Below are 18,548 nucleotides of genomic sequence, written 5' to 3'. Positions count from 1 at the left end.
AAATGGCGGACCCACCAACACTTATGGAATACGCTAGGCCAGGTGTGACCGGTGTAACCAATAGTATCGTTAGACCCAGAATCACCGTAAATCAATTTGAAATTAAGACAGGTTTGCTTAATATGTTGCAAAAGAATGTAACATTTTACGGGTTACCTAACGAAAATCCTAACACCCATTTAACAAATTTCCTAGAAATTTGTGACACATTTAAAATTCCAGATGTGACTGCAGAAGCAATCAAACTTCGCCTCTTTCCTTTCACTTTGAAGGATAGAGCCAAAGAATGGTTAACTTCTATGCCAGCCGCAACTTTTGCCACTTGGGAACAATTAGCCCAAGCGTTTTTATCTAAATATTTTCCTTTAGCAAAAACCGCAAGAATCATAAAGGAGTTAACATCTTTTTCTCAAAATGATAATGAGACCCTTTATGAAACTTGGGAACGTTTTAAAGAACTTCAACGTTTATGCTCACACCACCAATTACCCGCTGAACTTTTAATGCAAACATTTTACAATGGACTAAATCCTACAACTAGGGGTTCATTAGATGCTATGTCAGGAGGGCTATTTATGAAGAAAACATCAGCCCAAGCGAGAGAACTTTTGGAGGAAATGGCAATCAACAGCAGTATGTGGCCCGCAGAACGTGGACATATGCCGGCAGCAAAACCATCATCCTCAACCACACCATCAGTTAAAGGTATAGTTGAACTTGATCCAGTCGCGATGCTACAAGCCCAATTTTCTGCTTTATCGCACAAAATTGACAAGTTTATGGCACCACGCGATACCAATAGTAATCCAATCCAAACGGATGTAGACTACGAAAATATGAGTGAGATCGAACAGGTAAATTTTGTCCAAGGGCAAAACCAAACTAATAATCCTTATTCTAATACTTATAATTCTGGATGGAGGAATCATCCTAACTTTAACTGGAAAGATAACAGTAACAATAATGCAAGTGCTAATCAAAATCGTACCACTAATTATCAAAATTAGTCAAGAGATACGATTAGCACTTTATCTTCTAAAATCGACAAGTTTATAGATGCTATCAGTGGAAAAATAAGTAATCACGATGATGGTTTTAAACGGATCGAAAATAAATTCGATCAGCTTATTAAAAACCACTCATCTAGCATCCATAATTTGGAGATTCAAATTGGTCAACTTGCTAAATCAATTCCATCCCGAAAAGAGGGAAGTCTTCCCAGCCATACGGAAGAAAATCTGAAAGAGCAGGTGAAGGCTATTACTCTTCGTTCAGGGAAAAATTATCAAGGGCCTGAAATGCCCAAAGATGCAACATTATCAGGAAATGATTTACCAAAGTCCAAAGAGGATATCTTAAACACAAAAATTTCACCATCTGACGCAGGTACCAAAACTTTTGTACCCAAACCACCTTTTCCGCACAAAGTCCGAAATAAGGACTATGATAAACAACTTCTAACGTTTTTGGATAAACTTAAAAATTTGCATATCAATTTGACGTTTATGGATGCAATCACACAAATTCCTAACTATGGTAAGTTTTTAAAGGATTTGATTTCAAAGAAAATCAGTTGGGAAGGAATTTCATCCATTTCATTAACTGAAGACTGTAGTTCAATAGTATCAAGTAATTTGCCCACTAAACTCAAGGATCCCGGATGTTTTACTATTCCGTGTAAGTTGGGAGATATTGAATTCCCAAGTTGTCTTTGTGATTTAGGAGCAAGTATAAACATAATGCCATTGTCTATTTTTAACAAGTTAGGTTTAGAAGAAGATATCAAACGTACCAATATGGTTTTGCAATTAGCGGATCAAACCACTAAAAGGCCGTATGGTATAATTGAAGATGTTTTAGTCAAAGTCGATAAATTTATTTTTCCTACCGATTTTGTTATCTTAGACTTTGCATATGATGTAAATTGCCCTTTAATTTTTGGCAGACCGTTTATGAACACGGGACGCGCTCTAGTACATGTGTCGGAAGGGAAGGTAGTTTTAAGGATAGGAGAAGATAAGGTCGATTTTAACATGAACAAAGCGATGAAATACCCTATGGAGGAATTCGCTTGTATGAAACTTGATTTAGTCGAGGAATGTGTCAATGATGTAATTCAAAGTGAAGAAATAATTGAACCTATAGTAGACGAGGAATTAGATGATAAGGACCTAGAGCCTTTGATTAGAGAAGATGGACCAGTTCCGCCTTCGATTGTAACACTCCCTAAATTAGAACTTAAAGAGTTACCCAGTCATTTGAGGTACGCTTTCTTAGGCGAAGGCGATTCTCTACCTATAATTATTTCTAACAAATTAACAAGCGATCAAGAAGAAAAATTGAAAGATGTTGTTAGAAATAGGATAGGAAGTATGGGATGGCAAATTTCAGACCTAAAAGGAATTAATCCTAGTATAGTAATGCATAGAATTCACTTAGAAGAGGATAAGCCACCTAAAGCGGATAGGCAAAGATGCTTAAATTCGAACATAAAGGAAGTAGTCAAAAATGAGATTACTAAACTTTTAGACAATGGAATCATTTATCCGATCTCGGATAGTGAATGGGTTAGTCCAATCCATTGTGTACCTAAAAAGGGAGGCATAACTGTTGTAAGAAATGATGAAGGTGAACTTATACCTACACGAACCACCACCGGTTGGAGGGTTTGTATAGACTATAGGAACCTAAACAAAGCAACCAGGAAAGATCATTTTCCTCTACCATTCATTGATCAAATGATCGAAAGGATAGCCGGTCATGCATTTTACTGTTTTCTAAACGGTTATTCCGGATTCTTTCAAATTTACATTTACCCAGATGACCAAGACAAAACAACCTTCACATGTCCTTACGGAACATTTGCATATAGGAGAATGCCTTTTGGTCTATGTAATGCACCAGCAACTTTTCAACGATGTATGACAGCAATATTTAATGACTTCATTGAAGACATAATGGAAGTTTTCATGGATGATTTTTCAGTTTATGGAGATTCTTTCAATGCATGTTTACAGAACTTAGATAAAGTATTGTCTAGATGTGAGGAAACGAATTTAGTTTTAAATTGGGAAAAATGTCATTTCATGGTAGATGAAGGAATTGTTTTAGGTCATAAAATTTCTGAAAAAGGTTTAGAAGTGGACAGAGCAAAGACTTCAGTTATAGAAAAATTACCCCCACCAACCACTGTTAAGGGAGTAAGATCATTTTTAGGTCATGCAGGTTTTTACAGACGATTTATAAAGAACTTTTCTGTAATTTCCAAACCACTTACTAATTTGCTTATGAAGGATTCAACTTTTGATTTTAATAAAGATTGTTTACAAGCTTTCAATACTTTGAAAACGGCTTTAGTCAGTACACCAATAATATCAAAACCCGATTGGAATCTACCTTTCAAAATTATGTGTGATGCGAGTGACTTAGCTGTAGGATGTGTATTAGGTCAAAGGAAGGATAAGAAACTTCATGTTATATATTATGCGAGTCACACATTGTCCGGTGCACAACTAAATTACACCACAACTGAAAAAGAAATGTTAGCAGTAGTTTTTGCATGCGATAAGTTCTGATCTTATTTGTTAGGATCTAAAGTTATTATTTATACTGATCATGCAGCTTTACGATATTTATTTGCTAAGAAAGATGCAAAACCACGTCTTATTAGATGGATTTTACTATTGCAAGAATTTGACATTGAGATTAAAGACAAAAAGGGAGTTGAAAACCTGGTCGCCGATCATCTGTCAAGACTTGAGGATGAAAACGGTCCCATCGGTGAAACATCAGGTATTCGAGATGATTTCCCCGATGAACATCTCATGCAATTACAAAGTGTCATAACTCCATGGTATGCGGATATAGCCAATTACTTAGCTGCACATGTTGTGCCAGATGGGTTGACTTACCAGCAAAAGAAGAAATTCTTTTCAGAAGTTAAGAAATATTTTTGGGAAGATCCATTCTTGTTCAAAACATGCGGCGATGGAATATTTAGGAGATGTGTTAGTGAGTTTGAACATGAATCTATAATGATAGAATGTCATGCTAGCGCTTACGGAGGTCATAATAGCGTAAGCAAAACAGCAGCTAGAATACTTGAATGCGGATTTTTGGCCTACTCTGTTTAAAGATGTCCATTCATTTATTCTCCGCTATGATAAATGTCAAAGAACGGGGAATATAAGAAGGAGAGATGAGATGCCTCTTAAGAACATAGTGGAAGTTGAAATCTTCGACGTATGGGGAATTGATTTCATGGGTCCTTTTCCTCTTTCTTTTGGCAAAAATTATATATTAGTAGCCGTAGATTATGTTTCAAAGTGGGTTGAAGCAATTGCAACCCCGACAAATGATTCTAAAGTAGTTGTTAAGTTTTTAAATTCAATATTCTGTCGATTTGGAGTTCCTAGAGTTATGGTAAGCGACGGTGGTACCCATTTCGTAAATAGAGCTTTTGAGTCACTTATGAAAAAATATAGAGTACACCATCGTATCTCTACACCGTACCATCCTCAAACGAATGGTCAAGCAGAAATTTCAAATAGAGAACTCAAATGGATACTTGAGAAAACAGTTTCGTCTTCTAGAAGAGACTGGGCACATAAACTTGACGATGCACTATGGACATACCGTACTGCATTTAAAACACCTATCGGGATAACACCTTATAGATTAGTCTATGGTAAAGCTTGTCATTTGCCGGTTGAATTAGAACATAAAGCATATTGGGCTATAAAAACCCTTAATTATGATTTGCAGAGCGCAGGAAAAAAGCGTTTGTTTGACTTAAACGAGTTGGATGAATTACGCTATTTGTCCTACGAAAATGCGAGCATTTATAAGGAGAAAATTAAAAAGTGGCATTATGCCAAAATCAAAATTAAAAACTTTAATGTTGGAGATAAGGTCTTACTTTTTAATTCTAGATTAAAATTATTTTCAGGTAAGCTAAAATCTAGATGGGCTGGACCATTTTTGGTTGTTCAAACATTTGATTACGGAACATTGGAGCTAGAAAAGTCTAATGGCGACCGATTTAAGGTCAATGGTAATCGTTGCAAAATTTATTTCGACGGAGCTCCTATTCAAGCAATTGAATCCGTGGATAAATTTTATAAAAATTAATTTCTTTGATTTTTATGTTTTTAATTTATAGCTTTTCTTATTTTCATTCTTTTTCTTTTTAATTTATTGTTTTCTTTTTAATTTATTTACTTTAATTTTTATTTTTATATATTTATCATTAAGTACAAATGAGTTTTGTTCACATTAAAATTTTAATTTAGTCATGTTATGAAATTTTCATTAAGTGTTAAGTGTTATTGAGAAATTATACATGCAGAAATCTCATTTGAGATTTTCTATGTTCCAGGATTTGGAAATCTCAGTTGAGATTCCGAAAATCTCAGTTGAGAAATTTTCTGTCTTTTTACATTTGAAATAACTGTAAGGGATTACAGTCCTTTTTCTTTACAATTTTCTGTCAGTTAAATCGAAGAGGTATCACTTTGACACCTATTTCTTTCTAACAGACACATCCTTTCACTTATAGGATTTATATATTCCCGTAGGATTAGACTTCTTCCATTTCACTTCATCTTTCTAAATTTCTTTCTCAAGTTCTCAAATCCTACAGACTTCATTTTTCTTTTCTATCACAGACATGACTAAGTCTTTGAAAAACGTTCAAAAACACACTTCTTCTAAAAAGGGGAAAGTTGATATCTCTGATAGATATGGTGCATGGTTTCCCATTTATAACCATGACGAGGGGAAACGTTTTATGCAATTCAAATATGCTCAGTTCTTTGGCATGATGTATCTGGACGAGTTTCTGAACGAGGAACTCGGGATAAGCGAAGACATTGATCACTATCTGACTAATTTGGGTTGGTCCAAATTTGTTTCTATGAAATTTCCTATTATTGGAAATTGGGTTCTGGAATTTTTCTCCACAGTTCGATTCGTCAACAAGAGACGTGTTCGTCTCAGTTTTCGTTGTGAGGGGGAGGTATTCACTTTTGGATATCCAGAACTTCACAATTGGTTTGGATTTCCACCCCGAGACACAACTCAACACCATCTTGGAAGGGATATGACTTTTAGAGACATATGGAGGATGCTAACAGGATTTTGGCGATTCAATCCACGTCTTGCCTTTAACAAATCCATTAATTCTAATTCTATGTTGTATCTGCATAAGTTCCTCTGTCACAGCCTTTTTGGTCGAGTCAGTAGCAATGTTGTGAAAGATACTGATCTTTATGTGTTGGGCGACATTTTCCAAGGCAACTCAGTGAACTCCTCGAAGATTCTAATGGAGGGGTTAGTTTCCGCTTCCTGTTCGAAGAAACGGAAGATTGGGTTCGCCAACATAATTTGTGGAATCATATTAGGAGCCAAGGGAACCATTTCTGTCCCTTGGACTGATACAGAACCATTCTCTATTCTAGACTACGAGTTCTTGGAGAACGAGGGACTTGTCAAACGAGTTTTCCGTTCTGGTCCCACATTCCTTTCTGCACCAGAGAGGCAAGTCTTCGTTCAAACGAAGATTAACAGGGCCAATGCACGTCGTCTGTCATCTAGTTAGGGATATATATTTTATGTGTTTCTGTTTATTGTTTTTAATATATATATGAGTGATTGTTTGTAAATTATGTTTTTATAATGTTTCTATATAAATGTATATTGTGGTATTGTTTATAATGATAAATAAAAGTGCATTGATTCCTTGGTTTATTTCTTTTATTTTAAGGAACAACCTTTGGTTTTCCTTTAATTTAATGTTTCAGTTTTGTTTATCTCAGTTTCACGGATTAATGTTCACATTTTTGGTACTTAATTTTAAGAGGAATTGGTTTAGAAGTGTTAAAATCATCAAAAACAGTCCCAATTTTACCCAGATTTTTCAGAATCTCAGTTGAGATTTCGAATTCTCAGTTGAGACAGCGGAGGAAATTTTTTTTAGGCAAAATTTCGCCCCTTCCCTACTTGCTGTCGCGACTGAGATTTTGAAAATCTCAGTCGCGACCTGCGACCGTCAAATGAATTTGCGGTTAGATGAAGTCGTTGCCAATAATGCCGAAATGAGTTCAAGGATCACTACGTTGAGTCGTGAGCACAAGTCTACTCGTCGCCGGATGCTCTCTTTCTTCCGACGCCAAGGAGTTGAGACTACGCCTTCTCCACCACCATCACCTTGATAGGTTTTATCATTTCTCTCTTTAACTCATTTTCGTTATTATTATTATGTTTTATTCGGTTTGGTACAATATTTTTACTTATGTTTTGTGCAATTCTCTTTATTATTCATGTTTGAATATTAACGTACTATCTTTTTCATTTCCAATTCGTTTGGTTTATTTCGTCCTATTTTTCGTGTTTTATCGCTTTTTGCACCAATGAGGACATGGTCCAAATTAAGTGTGGGAGGAGATATTTCATATTCGTTTTAATTTTAAGAACGAATGAATGCAACGAATGAGAATGAATGCTATTTATTTAAAGTATAAATGCATGTTGTTATTCAAAGTTTAAGTAAAGTATATAATGCAACATTTTCAAAACAAGAAATGCAACATTTTTATATAATGTGCAACATTTTTTAAACATAATAGCAATTTTTCATAAACGTAAAATTTTTGTTAACTAAATATTTCATATGTTTTAAACATTTTAACTTTCAAATAATGTTAAACATATTTTAAGGTTATCATTATTGGTAGAAATAATATTTCTATACGGGCTATATTTTTACAAATATTTTTTACAAATCTCCGATACGATTTTATCAAAAACGTCTCGAGTAAATGTATATAAGTAAAATTTCTTTAGTTTTAAATCTCAACTTTATATCATGAATTCATGATAAATATAAATCTTATTTTCAATTTTCAATTAGGTTTATAGGCATAAATCAAACTAACAACTTTAGCTTTTTAGCTCGATATTATTTTTCGTCTTACATTAAAAACCAATTGAAGTTTTTAAGGAAACTTTAGCCATAATACATGTTGAATTTCAAGTCAATATAGGATGAATGTGCTATTTTTCTTTCCCAATTTTATTTTCATATTAAATCAAGTAGTCGTATTCTTAACTTTTGGCCACGATTGAGACCAACCTTATCACAATCGAGGTATGAAAGGGAAGAAAATTAAGTATCGTTTACTTTTGGCCACGATTGCGACCACCCTTATCACGATCGAGGTATGAAAGGAACGTTAAAAAATTAAAGCAAAATTAAATATGTTTAAAGTTTTAAGTAACGATTGCGTCCACCCATGGCATGGTCGGTACCTCTTAAACAAACACGAAAGCAAATAAAATGCGTATAAAGTTACGATCGAGACCACCCTTATCTTGGGCGTAACTAAGCAAATATATTAAACCTAAGTCCTTAAATCCATATTTGTAATAGTTTAGGTTTGGGAAAGGAAATTTTGTGCTTAGAAATGCCTTGAGACGAAAGATTCAAAAACATGCGTGCTTACACCGTCCCGAATACTTCAATATAAAAATTGAAATACAAGACGGATGATATATCTCTTTTACACTAGCTAGTTTGATACCTTGCGTATAAATTTACCATGAAAAGTTTATCTTTCGTTTTAACTAATTCAAAGAGGAATATATGGGTATATATTCTATTTATAAAGAGATTGATTAAAGAATAAATTCAGTGAAATTTTGCTCGGGACTAGCAAAAGCTTAAGTGTGGGAGTTTGTTAAGCCCAAAATATACCTAAAATATCATATATAAATACGTTAAATTTACATTAAAATCATGCTAATTATATTCATTTGGAATACTTTTACGTCTTTATTTACTTCTTTGATGCAAGGTACCTAAATATTTGGTAAAATCCAAATAGGAGCAAAAACGGAGCTAAAATTGAGGAAAAACCTTAAAAACGTACCGAGAATGCATATCAGCCAGAAGAACGCTCGAGGAGGACGAAAAACAGTCGAACGCCAGGGAGGAAAACTCTCTGTCGCGACTGAGATTCTCAAAATCTCAGTCGCGACTTACGGAGGCCAGACCGGGGGAAAACAACGTATTCAAGCTCACCCCTATACCCCCTGTCGCGACTGAGATTTTTAGAATCTCAGTCGCGACAGCAAGTCTTCCTGCACACAAAACACATGTTTAATTCGTAAAAACACGTCTGTTCGTTCGGATAAAAGCAACCCTTCACCAGCAGACACGACCCGTCATTTACAACTCTTCACCAACTATAAATAAGTGATCCATTTCAAAAATCAAGGTTGGTTAGGTTGGAAAAGTTAGAGAAATTAGAGAAGAAAGTTATTATGTTGAGTTTCTGATTCAGAAAAGAATCAGAAAGTTATATTTCATTTCTATGTAAACAATCGTGTTGTACACGAATTGTATTTAGATTAGTTATAAAAACAGTATTAGTTTAGTTTTCATTCTGATAGTGGACGAGACCAGTCTCTATTCCGAAGATCCAGCGAGAAGAATTGACATCTGAAGCGCATGAGGTTTGACGAACCTACGGAGTTTGAGAGAAAGATTGACGACCCGGATCTCAAAATTTTCGTTACAATGCTATCCAAGTTTCTACTTCTCTATTAACTTGTGAAAATTCACATTTCAATTAATGATATACTTATTTATTCAATACATTCTTACTGTTGTTATTTTGATATTGTTCTGACAAAATGATTTTCAAAATGATAAATTGGTGTTTTTATTAAAACGTTCTATTCCATCTTATTCATATAAGAACTTTGTTGAACACTTAACAAATTTAGTTTTTATGGATGACATGATCGCTGATCGCGGCTTATCAGAAATAAAACACTAGTTTGATTAAGGTAGGAATCATCTCAACGCCAGGGGGATTTCTATGGTTCGAAGCCATTTAATTGAGTAAATTATTATATTGTTACATGTCCATAATCTCACAAAGTTAAAGTTGTTTACTTTGCTTTATGAAAATAAGATCTATTTCATTCCGATTATGGAAGTATCTGTTTTGTAATCAAAATTCCAAACGGAATTGTTCTCTAAACTCGATATAATCTTTCTATCTAATCCTAATTTACCAAAACCTATTCCATCAACTAAACGTATTTCTTTTATTAAACCTAAACACGTGATTAAACCGAATTAAATAAAGTTTTAGTTAAAAAGCGTTCCCTGTGGGTTCGATATCTTTTATTACTACAAGTGTATACCGTGCACTTGCGGAAATCGCTCAACACAACCCCAAACTTTCAAGAAATTCAAATTGGGTGTAAACCCCTTCCAAAGTTCATAAGGAGTCTTATCTAACTTTTTGTGAGGAACTCTGTTCAAAATATAGCATGCAGATAAGACATCTTCCCCCCACATATTATTAGATAGACCAGAACTAATTAGCATAGCATTCATCATCCCTTTGAGAGTCCTATTTTTTCTTTCAGCTATACAATTTTGTTGAGGTGTATACAGTGCACTAGTCTCATGTATAATGCCATTATTATCACAGAAGGACTTAAGGAAAATAGTTTCATACTCTCGTCCCCTATCAGACCTAAGCCTTTTTATTTTCCTATCTAATTGATTTTCTACCTCTGATTTAAACTTAATAAACATTTGTTCAGCTTCATCTTTTGATTTCAATAAATACACTTTGGTATATCTAGAAAAGTCATGAACAAATGTCATGTAATACCTTTTACCACCTTTGCTAATAGAATTTTTAAAATCAGCCAAATCTGAGTGAATTAAACCAAGCAGTTCTGTACTTCTACTCTCAACATGTAAAAAAGGTTTCTTTGCAATTTTGCTTCCACACATACAGAACATTTGGATTTGATTTCAGAATTAGCAACATTAATCATATGCATATTTTCCAACTTTTTAATGGAAGCAAAATTTACGTGTCCTAATCTACCATGCCATAAATCAACAGATTCACACAAGTAAACAAAAGCAGAGGTACTTGCATTAATTCCAACAAAGTTCACATAGACAGTGTTCAAAATAAAAAGACCATCAGTTAGATACCCTTTTCCTACAAAAGTCTCATTCCTAGTGAGAATAATCTTATCAGCCTCAAAAATCATTTTCAAACTAGCCTTATTTAGTAAACTACCAGAAATCAGATTTCTACGAAGAGCAGGCACATACAACACATTGTTTAAAGATAGGATTTTTCCAGAAGTTAATTTAATTAAAAACTGTTCCTTTACCGACAACGCCAACATTAGTGGTGTTTCCCATATAGACGCATTCTCCATCAACAGCGTCCTCAAAGTGATGAAACAGCTCCTTGTTTGAACATAAGTGCCTTGTAGCTCCAGTGTCCAGTACCCAGTCCATTTTATTTTCCACCAGATTCGATTCAACCACAATAGCACCAATAATTTCTTCATTCTCCACCAGATTGGGTTGTTGAGCAGCTTTGTTGTTTGGATTCTGATTGGTTTTCAGTGGGTTCTTCCTTTGGTAGCACTGAAATGCCTTGTGACTAGGTTTTCCACACACAAAGCATTCAACCTTTCTCTTCTGAATCCTTCCATTTTTCTTGAAAGACTTATTTTGGTTTGAGCCTTTCTGGAACTTGCTTGATTGTCCTTTGGACCTGTCTTTTGGCACCACAACAGATTCAACAATATTAGCATTAACTGAAACAGATTTTGAGGAAAGTTGCTTATCTTTCATTCTATTTGCTTCTTCAGTTCTCATGTGGCTGACAAGCTCCTGGAGACTGAAGTCTTTCTTCGTGTGTTTCAGGTGGTTTCTGAAGTCACTCCAGTAAGGAGGAAATTTCTCCAGGAGGACATTGGCTTGCAGCAGATCAGACATAGTCATGCCTTCACCCAGAACTTCAGCAACAAGATTCTCATATTCATGAATATGGTCAATGATGGGTTTTTCATCAACCATTTGATAATTCAACCATCTTCCAACCACATATTTTCGTTTAGCATCATCATTAGACCCATATTTTTCTTTCAGGGTATCCCAGATTTCCTTGGCAGATTTTTTATTGACAAAAATGTCGAACAGTGGATTGGACATATGATTCAGGAGATGACCTCGAACATTTTTGTTGTCTTTTTCGTATTTTGCAGATTGGGTGTCATATTGCTGAACAATCAGAGACATGGCAGGAGCATTTGGGTTAGAGGGTGGATCATGGACAACAATATAGTCCAGTTTGAGTTGCTCAAAGAAGATTAGAATTTTCTATGACCATCTTTTGTAATTAAGACCGTCCAGAGGCTAAAGTTTGGAGAGGTCAGGAAAGGAATTCGCAATTAGAGCAGGCATGATTGCGAAATAGAAACTCGCTTTCAAATTGTTAGAAAAGATTAGAGTTACAGAAAAACAATCGGAAATAGAAACAAGAATCGAACTGTGTCGCGGCGGAAGCCACCGTCTTGAAAGCGATTTCGGCAAACCGATGTGCAATCTGAAATCCGGTCGCTCCCCAAGGTTAAGACAGAAACCTTCGAACTTGTGCACTCAAAGTCAAAAATATTGGAACAACAAAAGTATGTAATTGCCCAGAGAGTTTGTGAAAGAGAAGAGATTAAAAAACTGTATCTTCCAAAACTGAAACTCAATGTATTTATGAGGTTGAAAAATAAGTGTTAGAACGTGTCGTATATGAATGTTAGAACATGCAGATTGTGAGATAGAACATGAGAAAAATATCAGTTTTTTGACTAAATAATTTGTTGAAAAAAACTTCAAAGGAGTAAAACAGATATTGTGAAAAGAACAAGAGAGAGCGCGTCTATGGTATATTTGCCAAAACCCACTAAATACAATTTAAAGACTTATAAAGCTCAACTCTATATATACCCTTGAAAACTTTGATAAATTTCCCACGTGGGATAGAAAAAGAGCTCCTAAGAGCAAAATTACAATTTACAAATATATCCACATATATCAAATCTATTTTCTCACAATCTCTTACCATAATTCAAAGCCACTTCCCACAGTCATGAATTAAGCGTAATAAATTCATCATTCCAAATTTCAATAAAAAAAAAATTGATATATTGAAATTAATTAACTATTTACTAGTTGATTATTTGAATAAATTTCTAAATTCTAAATATTTGATTTCAAATTGTAAGATAAAATGTACATAGTGTAACAAATTTGTAGAATGGAAACGTTATTGAGGACCCGATAGCTTTGAGTACACATGCAAATATTTATTTTTGTAATTTTTTTTTCTTCTTCCAGTTAAAGATGAGCATCAGTTTGGTTCGATTACTAACCAAATCGAAAGATGAGCATCAGTTTGGTTCAATTACTAACCAAATCGAATTATCGATTGACTGAATTGAAATAAGTACTATTCGAATCGAACCAAATACAATTATTGACCGAATATTATTATATCGGAAATTTTCGGTTCGATTCAGTTACTAACTGAATAACCGAAATTTATAATTTTTTATTGTAAAGTAAATTTTTATAACTGAAAAATTTGTTGGTTTTATAATTTGTTGGTTTTATCATATTTCATTCTTATAATTTTGAGTTTCATAGATTTTCAAACACAATCTAAAATTGAAATATACTATGAAATGAAATGATAAAAATTTAATAAAATTTAAGATCACAACTGAACTCATTAATGAAATGAAGTTTTTAAGAGTTAGTGTTAGGGAAACATACTAATAAAGTGATTGATAATAGTTTGTTTGTGTAAAATGATAAATAATATTTTATGGCTAAATTTTATTTGGGGTTAAATGATAAGAGTAAAAAATTTCCTAAGTTTAAAGTAGTAAATGAGGGGGAAATGGAATAGAAAACTTTAGGGGGGTTGGGTAATAAAATTAGAGAAGATAGGGGTAAATCCAAAACTAAAAAAAATAAAAAGAATTAATAGATTAATAAACCAAACACCAATAAAAAGAATGAAATCTCATATTTTCCGTATTTTTTCCTGAAACTTAAAACAAATGCCATGAATTTCTTTGTTAAAGTAAATTGGGTTATATGTTGGGAAGAATGAAATCTCAATTGAGTTAAAGAGTTTTCTTGATTTTATGAATTAATTCAAGTAACTCTTCCTACACATTTTGCACTAAAATGATTTTTTATATGAATTTATATTCATATTGTTTTTGTGTGTTGATGAAAGGTTTTTAAGGTGATTATACCTTTTTTTACACGATTATAATCTGATACCTACGTCAAGAGCGGCCCCTGAAATACATTCAGGCGATTAAGTTAGTATTCAGTGATAGTAAAATAATAGTATGGGGGGAGAGAGAGAGAGTATAGAGACAAAGTTTGGATCATTTACCATAGAGTGGGATCCCCTTATTTATAGGCATAGCCCGTGGGGCGGTGCAAAATTCGTAACACCCTTGGCTTGGAAGAGAATGTGGTTGTCTGTCGTGGGTTGATGCGATAGCGAGGGATGACTAGGCTTTGTTAATGGGGCTACTTCCCTTGTGGGTTTCATATGTGGGCCTTCAAGACCACATGTTTAATGATAAATCCCCCATGAATCAGTTGAGGCAAGTCATTAGGTGCAAGCGGGTTTAAGGGGCGATGTGCACTCACGTCGATGGGTTTTTTTTTGTGTTTCTTTGAGGCCAATGGCGGGAAAGTATCCTCACTTGACTTAGTCAAGCATTGTGCACGTCCGCATTTTGGCGACTGTTTAATTGTGCTTTTAATGACGTTATTTGGACGCCTGTCACATGCTTGTTTGTCATAATGATGATTCTTCTTCCCAGTATACATACAGTTAATTCCAGTAACGGTTGGACTTCCAAGGTTATCTATAAATAGGCTCTTCTTATGTCAAAATTTCCCTCGTGTGCTCCTCCATTCTTCTTTTTCATGTCTTCCTTCTTCCCCTTTCCTTAGATTTTTTCCTTCATATTTAGGGTTTTATTACTGTTTTTGTTTTTTTGGTTGGAATGGAGGTGGAATTGAGAGTGGAGTTTGGTTGGACTTTGAACTGTTTCTTTTATTTGCTTGATGAGTCCGACCTCAATTGAATTCAAAGTGAATTTAGAGCACTCTGATTAGATGTTGGACTGTTTTTGGATGTAGACTGGATTTTGAACTTTTTTTTTTTTTAATAAAATGAATTCGTCACTTAAATAAAAGCATTTCCGAATCCAATGTGGGCTCGAATCGGGTTTTTGGGAATATTAAAGTAGCCTTTCAGATTTAAAGCTAGGACCTCTAATGTTAACGAGCGGACCTTCGGGTTTGGCACATTTCATTTCCTTGCAAAAAAAAAGAAAAAAATAGTTAGAAAATTATAAAAATGTAAATCGCTTATCTATATTAATGAGATTTTATTATTCTTTTTTAATGTTGAATTTATTATTCATTCATTTATTTATTTGTTATGAATTGTTTGTTAAAGGTGTTATATCTCTAACGATCATTTTATAGAATTTCAACCAAATTTAATATTTAACGTTAACATTTAATATTATAATTCACGATTTAAAACACACACGTTTCTTTTTAACATAATTCAAAGTAAATAATAAAAAGGAGCTATTAATCTTACCGAAAATGAAAATAATTAATTAATTATAGTTCAGATTTAAACAAACTTGTTTTTTAATAAAAATATCTTTCTGAGTATATATTCATACTAAGGTAAAATTACGCTTTTAATTTAAACGATTTATATTTCGAAAATTATTTGATATTTTATATTAGAGTCCGATAAATCAGATTTAAAAGCACATTTTCCTCAATAGGTTATCCTGAGATCAGGGCCGACCCTGGGCCTAGGTAAGGAGTGGGCCGACATAGGGACCAAAAAATTAGTAGGTATATATATATATATATATATATATATATATATATATATATATATATGGAGCCAAAATTGATTTTATACATACATTAATACCATTTAGGCTTTAAATGACCCAAATAATTTATATTTTAGACTTAAAAAGAGATCCAATTGATTTTTTAAATATAAGTTAAGAGTCAATTAAAAAAAATTGTCAAACATTTTTTGATTTTAGATAAACAAACATATTTTGCGAACGCAATAATACATACCATACAATTATTAATAAAATCATTTTATGTTTATTATTTATTGGAATATATTTTAAATTTTTACGTATAATTTTTTATTATTAAAAAATGACCTTTTATCTCTTATTTCATCTAGGGCCCATAAATTGCCAGGATCGGTCCTGTCCGAAATAAAAGATGGGTTTACAAGTCGTCCAGATACCAAGTAATATTTTATAATAAAAGTGAAAAAACCTCCAGACAAAAATCAATATCTACATTTTACACCTCGTATTTAATACGCAATCACTTTTCGTCGAGTCTTTTTTGAGTTACATCGAGGGACGGGTCTCATCCTTTTTCGTACTGCATTCGGCCGACTCTCTTGAGAGCCGGTATATGGGTTTTAAGCCCAAACCCTAACTTTATCAAATTGTGTTCTTATCACACAGTATTAGAGATAGAATTAGGGTTATATGGAAAGCCTAATCTTTCCTTTGCAAGAATCCTATCAATCACTAATATTCAGAAACAAAATCTCAGTCCATTATTACAGATTGTATTTATGTCAATAAAATCCAACCAGATTCATTTTTAATATGGAAAGAACACAAATTAAAGAATAAAAGAAAGAAAAAGGAAAGGAGCGTTAGGTATCTTGAGATTTCAATGGATTCTCAATTACAGGAAACGATTCATGAATGTATATCTATATATAAATGTGAAGTTTTCCCCAATTCTATCCAATTCTATCCAATTCATCCCTGAATTTCTCAATGGATTCCTATGTCTCTGCACTTCCCTTGTCATCCCCAAAAAAACAGAAAGAAACTCCAGTTTATGAATGGTCTCTTCTGAGAGAACAAACCCATGTCCCGACTGAATTTGTTTGGCCTGATGACGAGTTAGTCAAAGCCAAAGAAAATCTGTCTGCACCAGTTGTGGATCTTGAGGGTTTCTTTGGAGGAGATGAGGAGAAAATTCTGAAAATTGCTGATTTGATTAGGGTTGCTTGCTTGGAACATGGTTTTTTTCAAGTGATCAATCATGGGGTTGATCTGAATTTGATCAATACGGCTCAATATCAGATGGATAGCTTCTTTAAACTTCCTGCTGCTGAAAAAAATAAGGCTCTCAAAATCCCCGGCAGCCTTTCCGGCTATTCTAGTGCCCATTCTCAACGTTTCTCCTCCAAATTGCCTTGGAAAGAGATGTTGTCTTTCCATTATTACCAGAATCCTGATCCTGTTGTCTTGAACTTCTTCACATCCAAAATGGGCAAAGATTTTGAACAAACCGGGTACGATTTATGCGCTTCTTTTTTCATTGGTCAGGTCCATACAATCGTAGTATTTCATATTTTGTTTTTCATTGGTTGAAACGTTAGATTTTTGTGTTTCTTTTTTTATTGGTCGGGTTCGTTTTAAACAGTTGTAGTATTTCATATTTTGTTCGGGTTTAATGAAGTTTGTGTGTTGTGTTTGTTTTTATATTGTGACAGGATGGTGTATCAGAAATATTCTGAAGCGATGCAAGAGTTGGGGCTTTCTATAATGGAGATATTGGGAATCAGCTTAGGAGTTGATAGGCTTGATTACAGGAAATTCTTTGAAGATGGTACGTCTCTGTTAAGGTGTAACTATTACCCTCCGTGTCAGGAGCCGGATCTGACTCTTGGAACCGGACCTCATACTGATCCGACTTCTCTAACCATACTTCACCAAGATGAAGTTGGTGGGCTTGAGGTTTTTTCAGACAATGTGTGGAAGGCTGTTGAGCCTGTTCCTGGAGCCCTGGTCATCAACATCGGTGACACTTTCCAGGTAACCTTAACTTAAACATAATTTAAATTTTCCCTATATTTATTTTATACCCTTATAATCGAACAAATAAAAATAGATATCATATTTCTCGACTTGCAAATTTCACGAAATTATATAAAATAATTTAATATACATTTTCTATTACGTTATTGAGTAATTAATTAATTTAATATACATTTTCTATTATGTTGAGTCATTAATTTATTAGTCTCGGGTTTTGTGTATATATAATTTCATAATTCCCCGATATGTATATATGCAGGCGCTGTCGAATGGGATATACAAGAGTTGCATGCACCGGGCAGTCGTTAACAAGTCAACCGAGAGGAAATCAATGGCGTTCTTTGTTTCGCCTAGAGAAGACAAGGTCGTGAGTGCACCGCACCAACTCGGGAAACGAGTTTACCCAGATTTTACTTGGTCTCAGTTTGTTCATTTCACTCAAAAGCACTACCGAGCTGATGGATCCACCCTTCACAACTTTGTCACTTGGCTCATTTCCAAGTCCGAGAATGCTTAGAGTCAAATTATCATTTCCCATTAAACTCAGTCTTTCTATTTTCAAAAGCTTTTTATTTTATGGTTCAATCTGAACTATCACCTTGTTTTATCTATGTTCATTTAGTGTTTTTATGGATTGGGAATAAAACTCAGATATATTTCAATATTTATGCTTATAACTATCAATTATCATCAGTAATTAATGTTGATGTATTAATATTATTATT

At 33.9% G+C, this 18,548-nt stretch overlaps 1 protein-coding gene and 1 non-coding gene across 2 annotated transcripts; one reads left to right on the top strand and one right to left on the bottom strand.

Annotated features, from left to right (window-relative positions):
* Positions 1–380: 380 nt before the first annotated feature.
* LOC136201647 (small nucleolar RNA R71) lies at positions 381–487 on the bottom strand. Its single transcript, XR_010673993.1, has one exon. It is a non-coding gene; the product is annotated as a small nucleolar RNA R71 (small nucleolar RNA).
* A 16,250-nt stretch (positions 488–16,737) lies between these two features.
* On the top strand, positions 16,738–18,487 carry LOC136235903 (gibberellin 20 oxidase 2-like). Its single transcript, XM_066025986.1, has 3 exons — positions 16,738–17,297; positions 17,499–17,820; positions 18,083–18,487. The coding sequence occupies exons 1-3, from the start codon at positions 16,774–16,776 to the stop codon at positions 18,338–18,340; spliced, it is 1,104 nt and encodes a 367-aa protein (XP_065882058.1). The 5' UTR covers positions 16,738–16,773; the 3' UTR covers positions 18,341–18,487.
* The last annotated feature ends 61 nt before the right edge of the window (positions 18,488–18,548 follow it).

The sequence above is a fragment of the Euphorbia lathyris genome, chromosome 7 (genome assembly GCF_963576675.1).
Source record: "Euphorbia lathyris chromosome 7, ddEupLath1.1, whole genome shotgun sequence".
Lineage (NCBI taxonomy): Eukaryota > Viridiplantae > Streptophyta > Magnoliopsida > Malpighiales > Euphorbiaceae > Euphorbia > Euphorbia lathyris.
The sequence above is the reverse complement of the archived record's forward strand: the minus strand, read 5'-3'. Positions and strand labels throughout refer to the sequence as shown.

Coding starts and splice junctions, on each gene's coding strand:
- LOC136235903 (XM_066025986.1), top strand. CDS start 16,774: ATGGATTCCTATGTCTCTGCACTTCCCTTGTCATCCCCAAAAAAACAG. Junction 17,298..17,498: donor AAAGATTTTGAACAAACCGG/GTACGATTTATG, acceptor ATATTGTGACAG/GATGGTGTATCAGAAATATT. Junction 17,821..18,082: donor ACATCGGTGACACTTTCCAG/GTAACCTTAACT, acceptor GTATATATGCAG/GCGCTGTCGAATGGGATATA.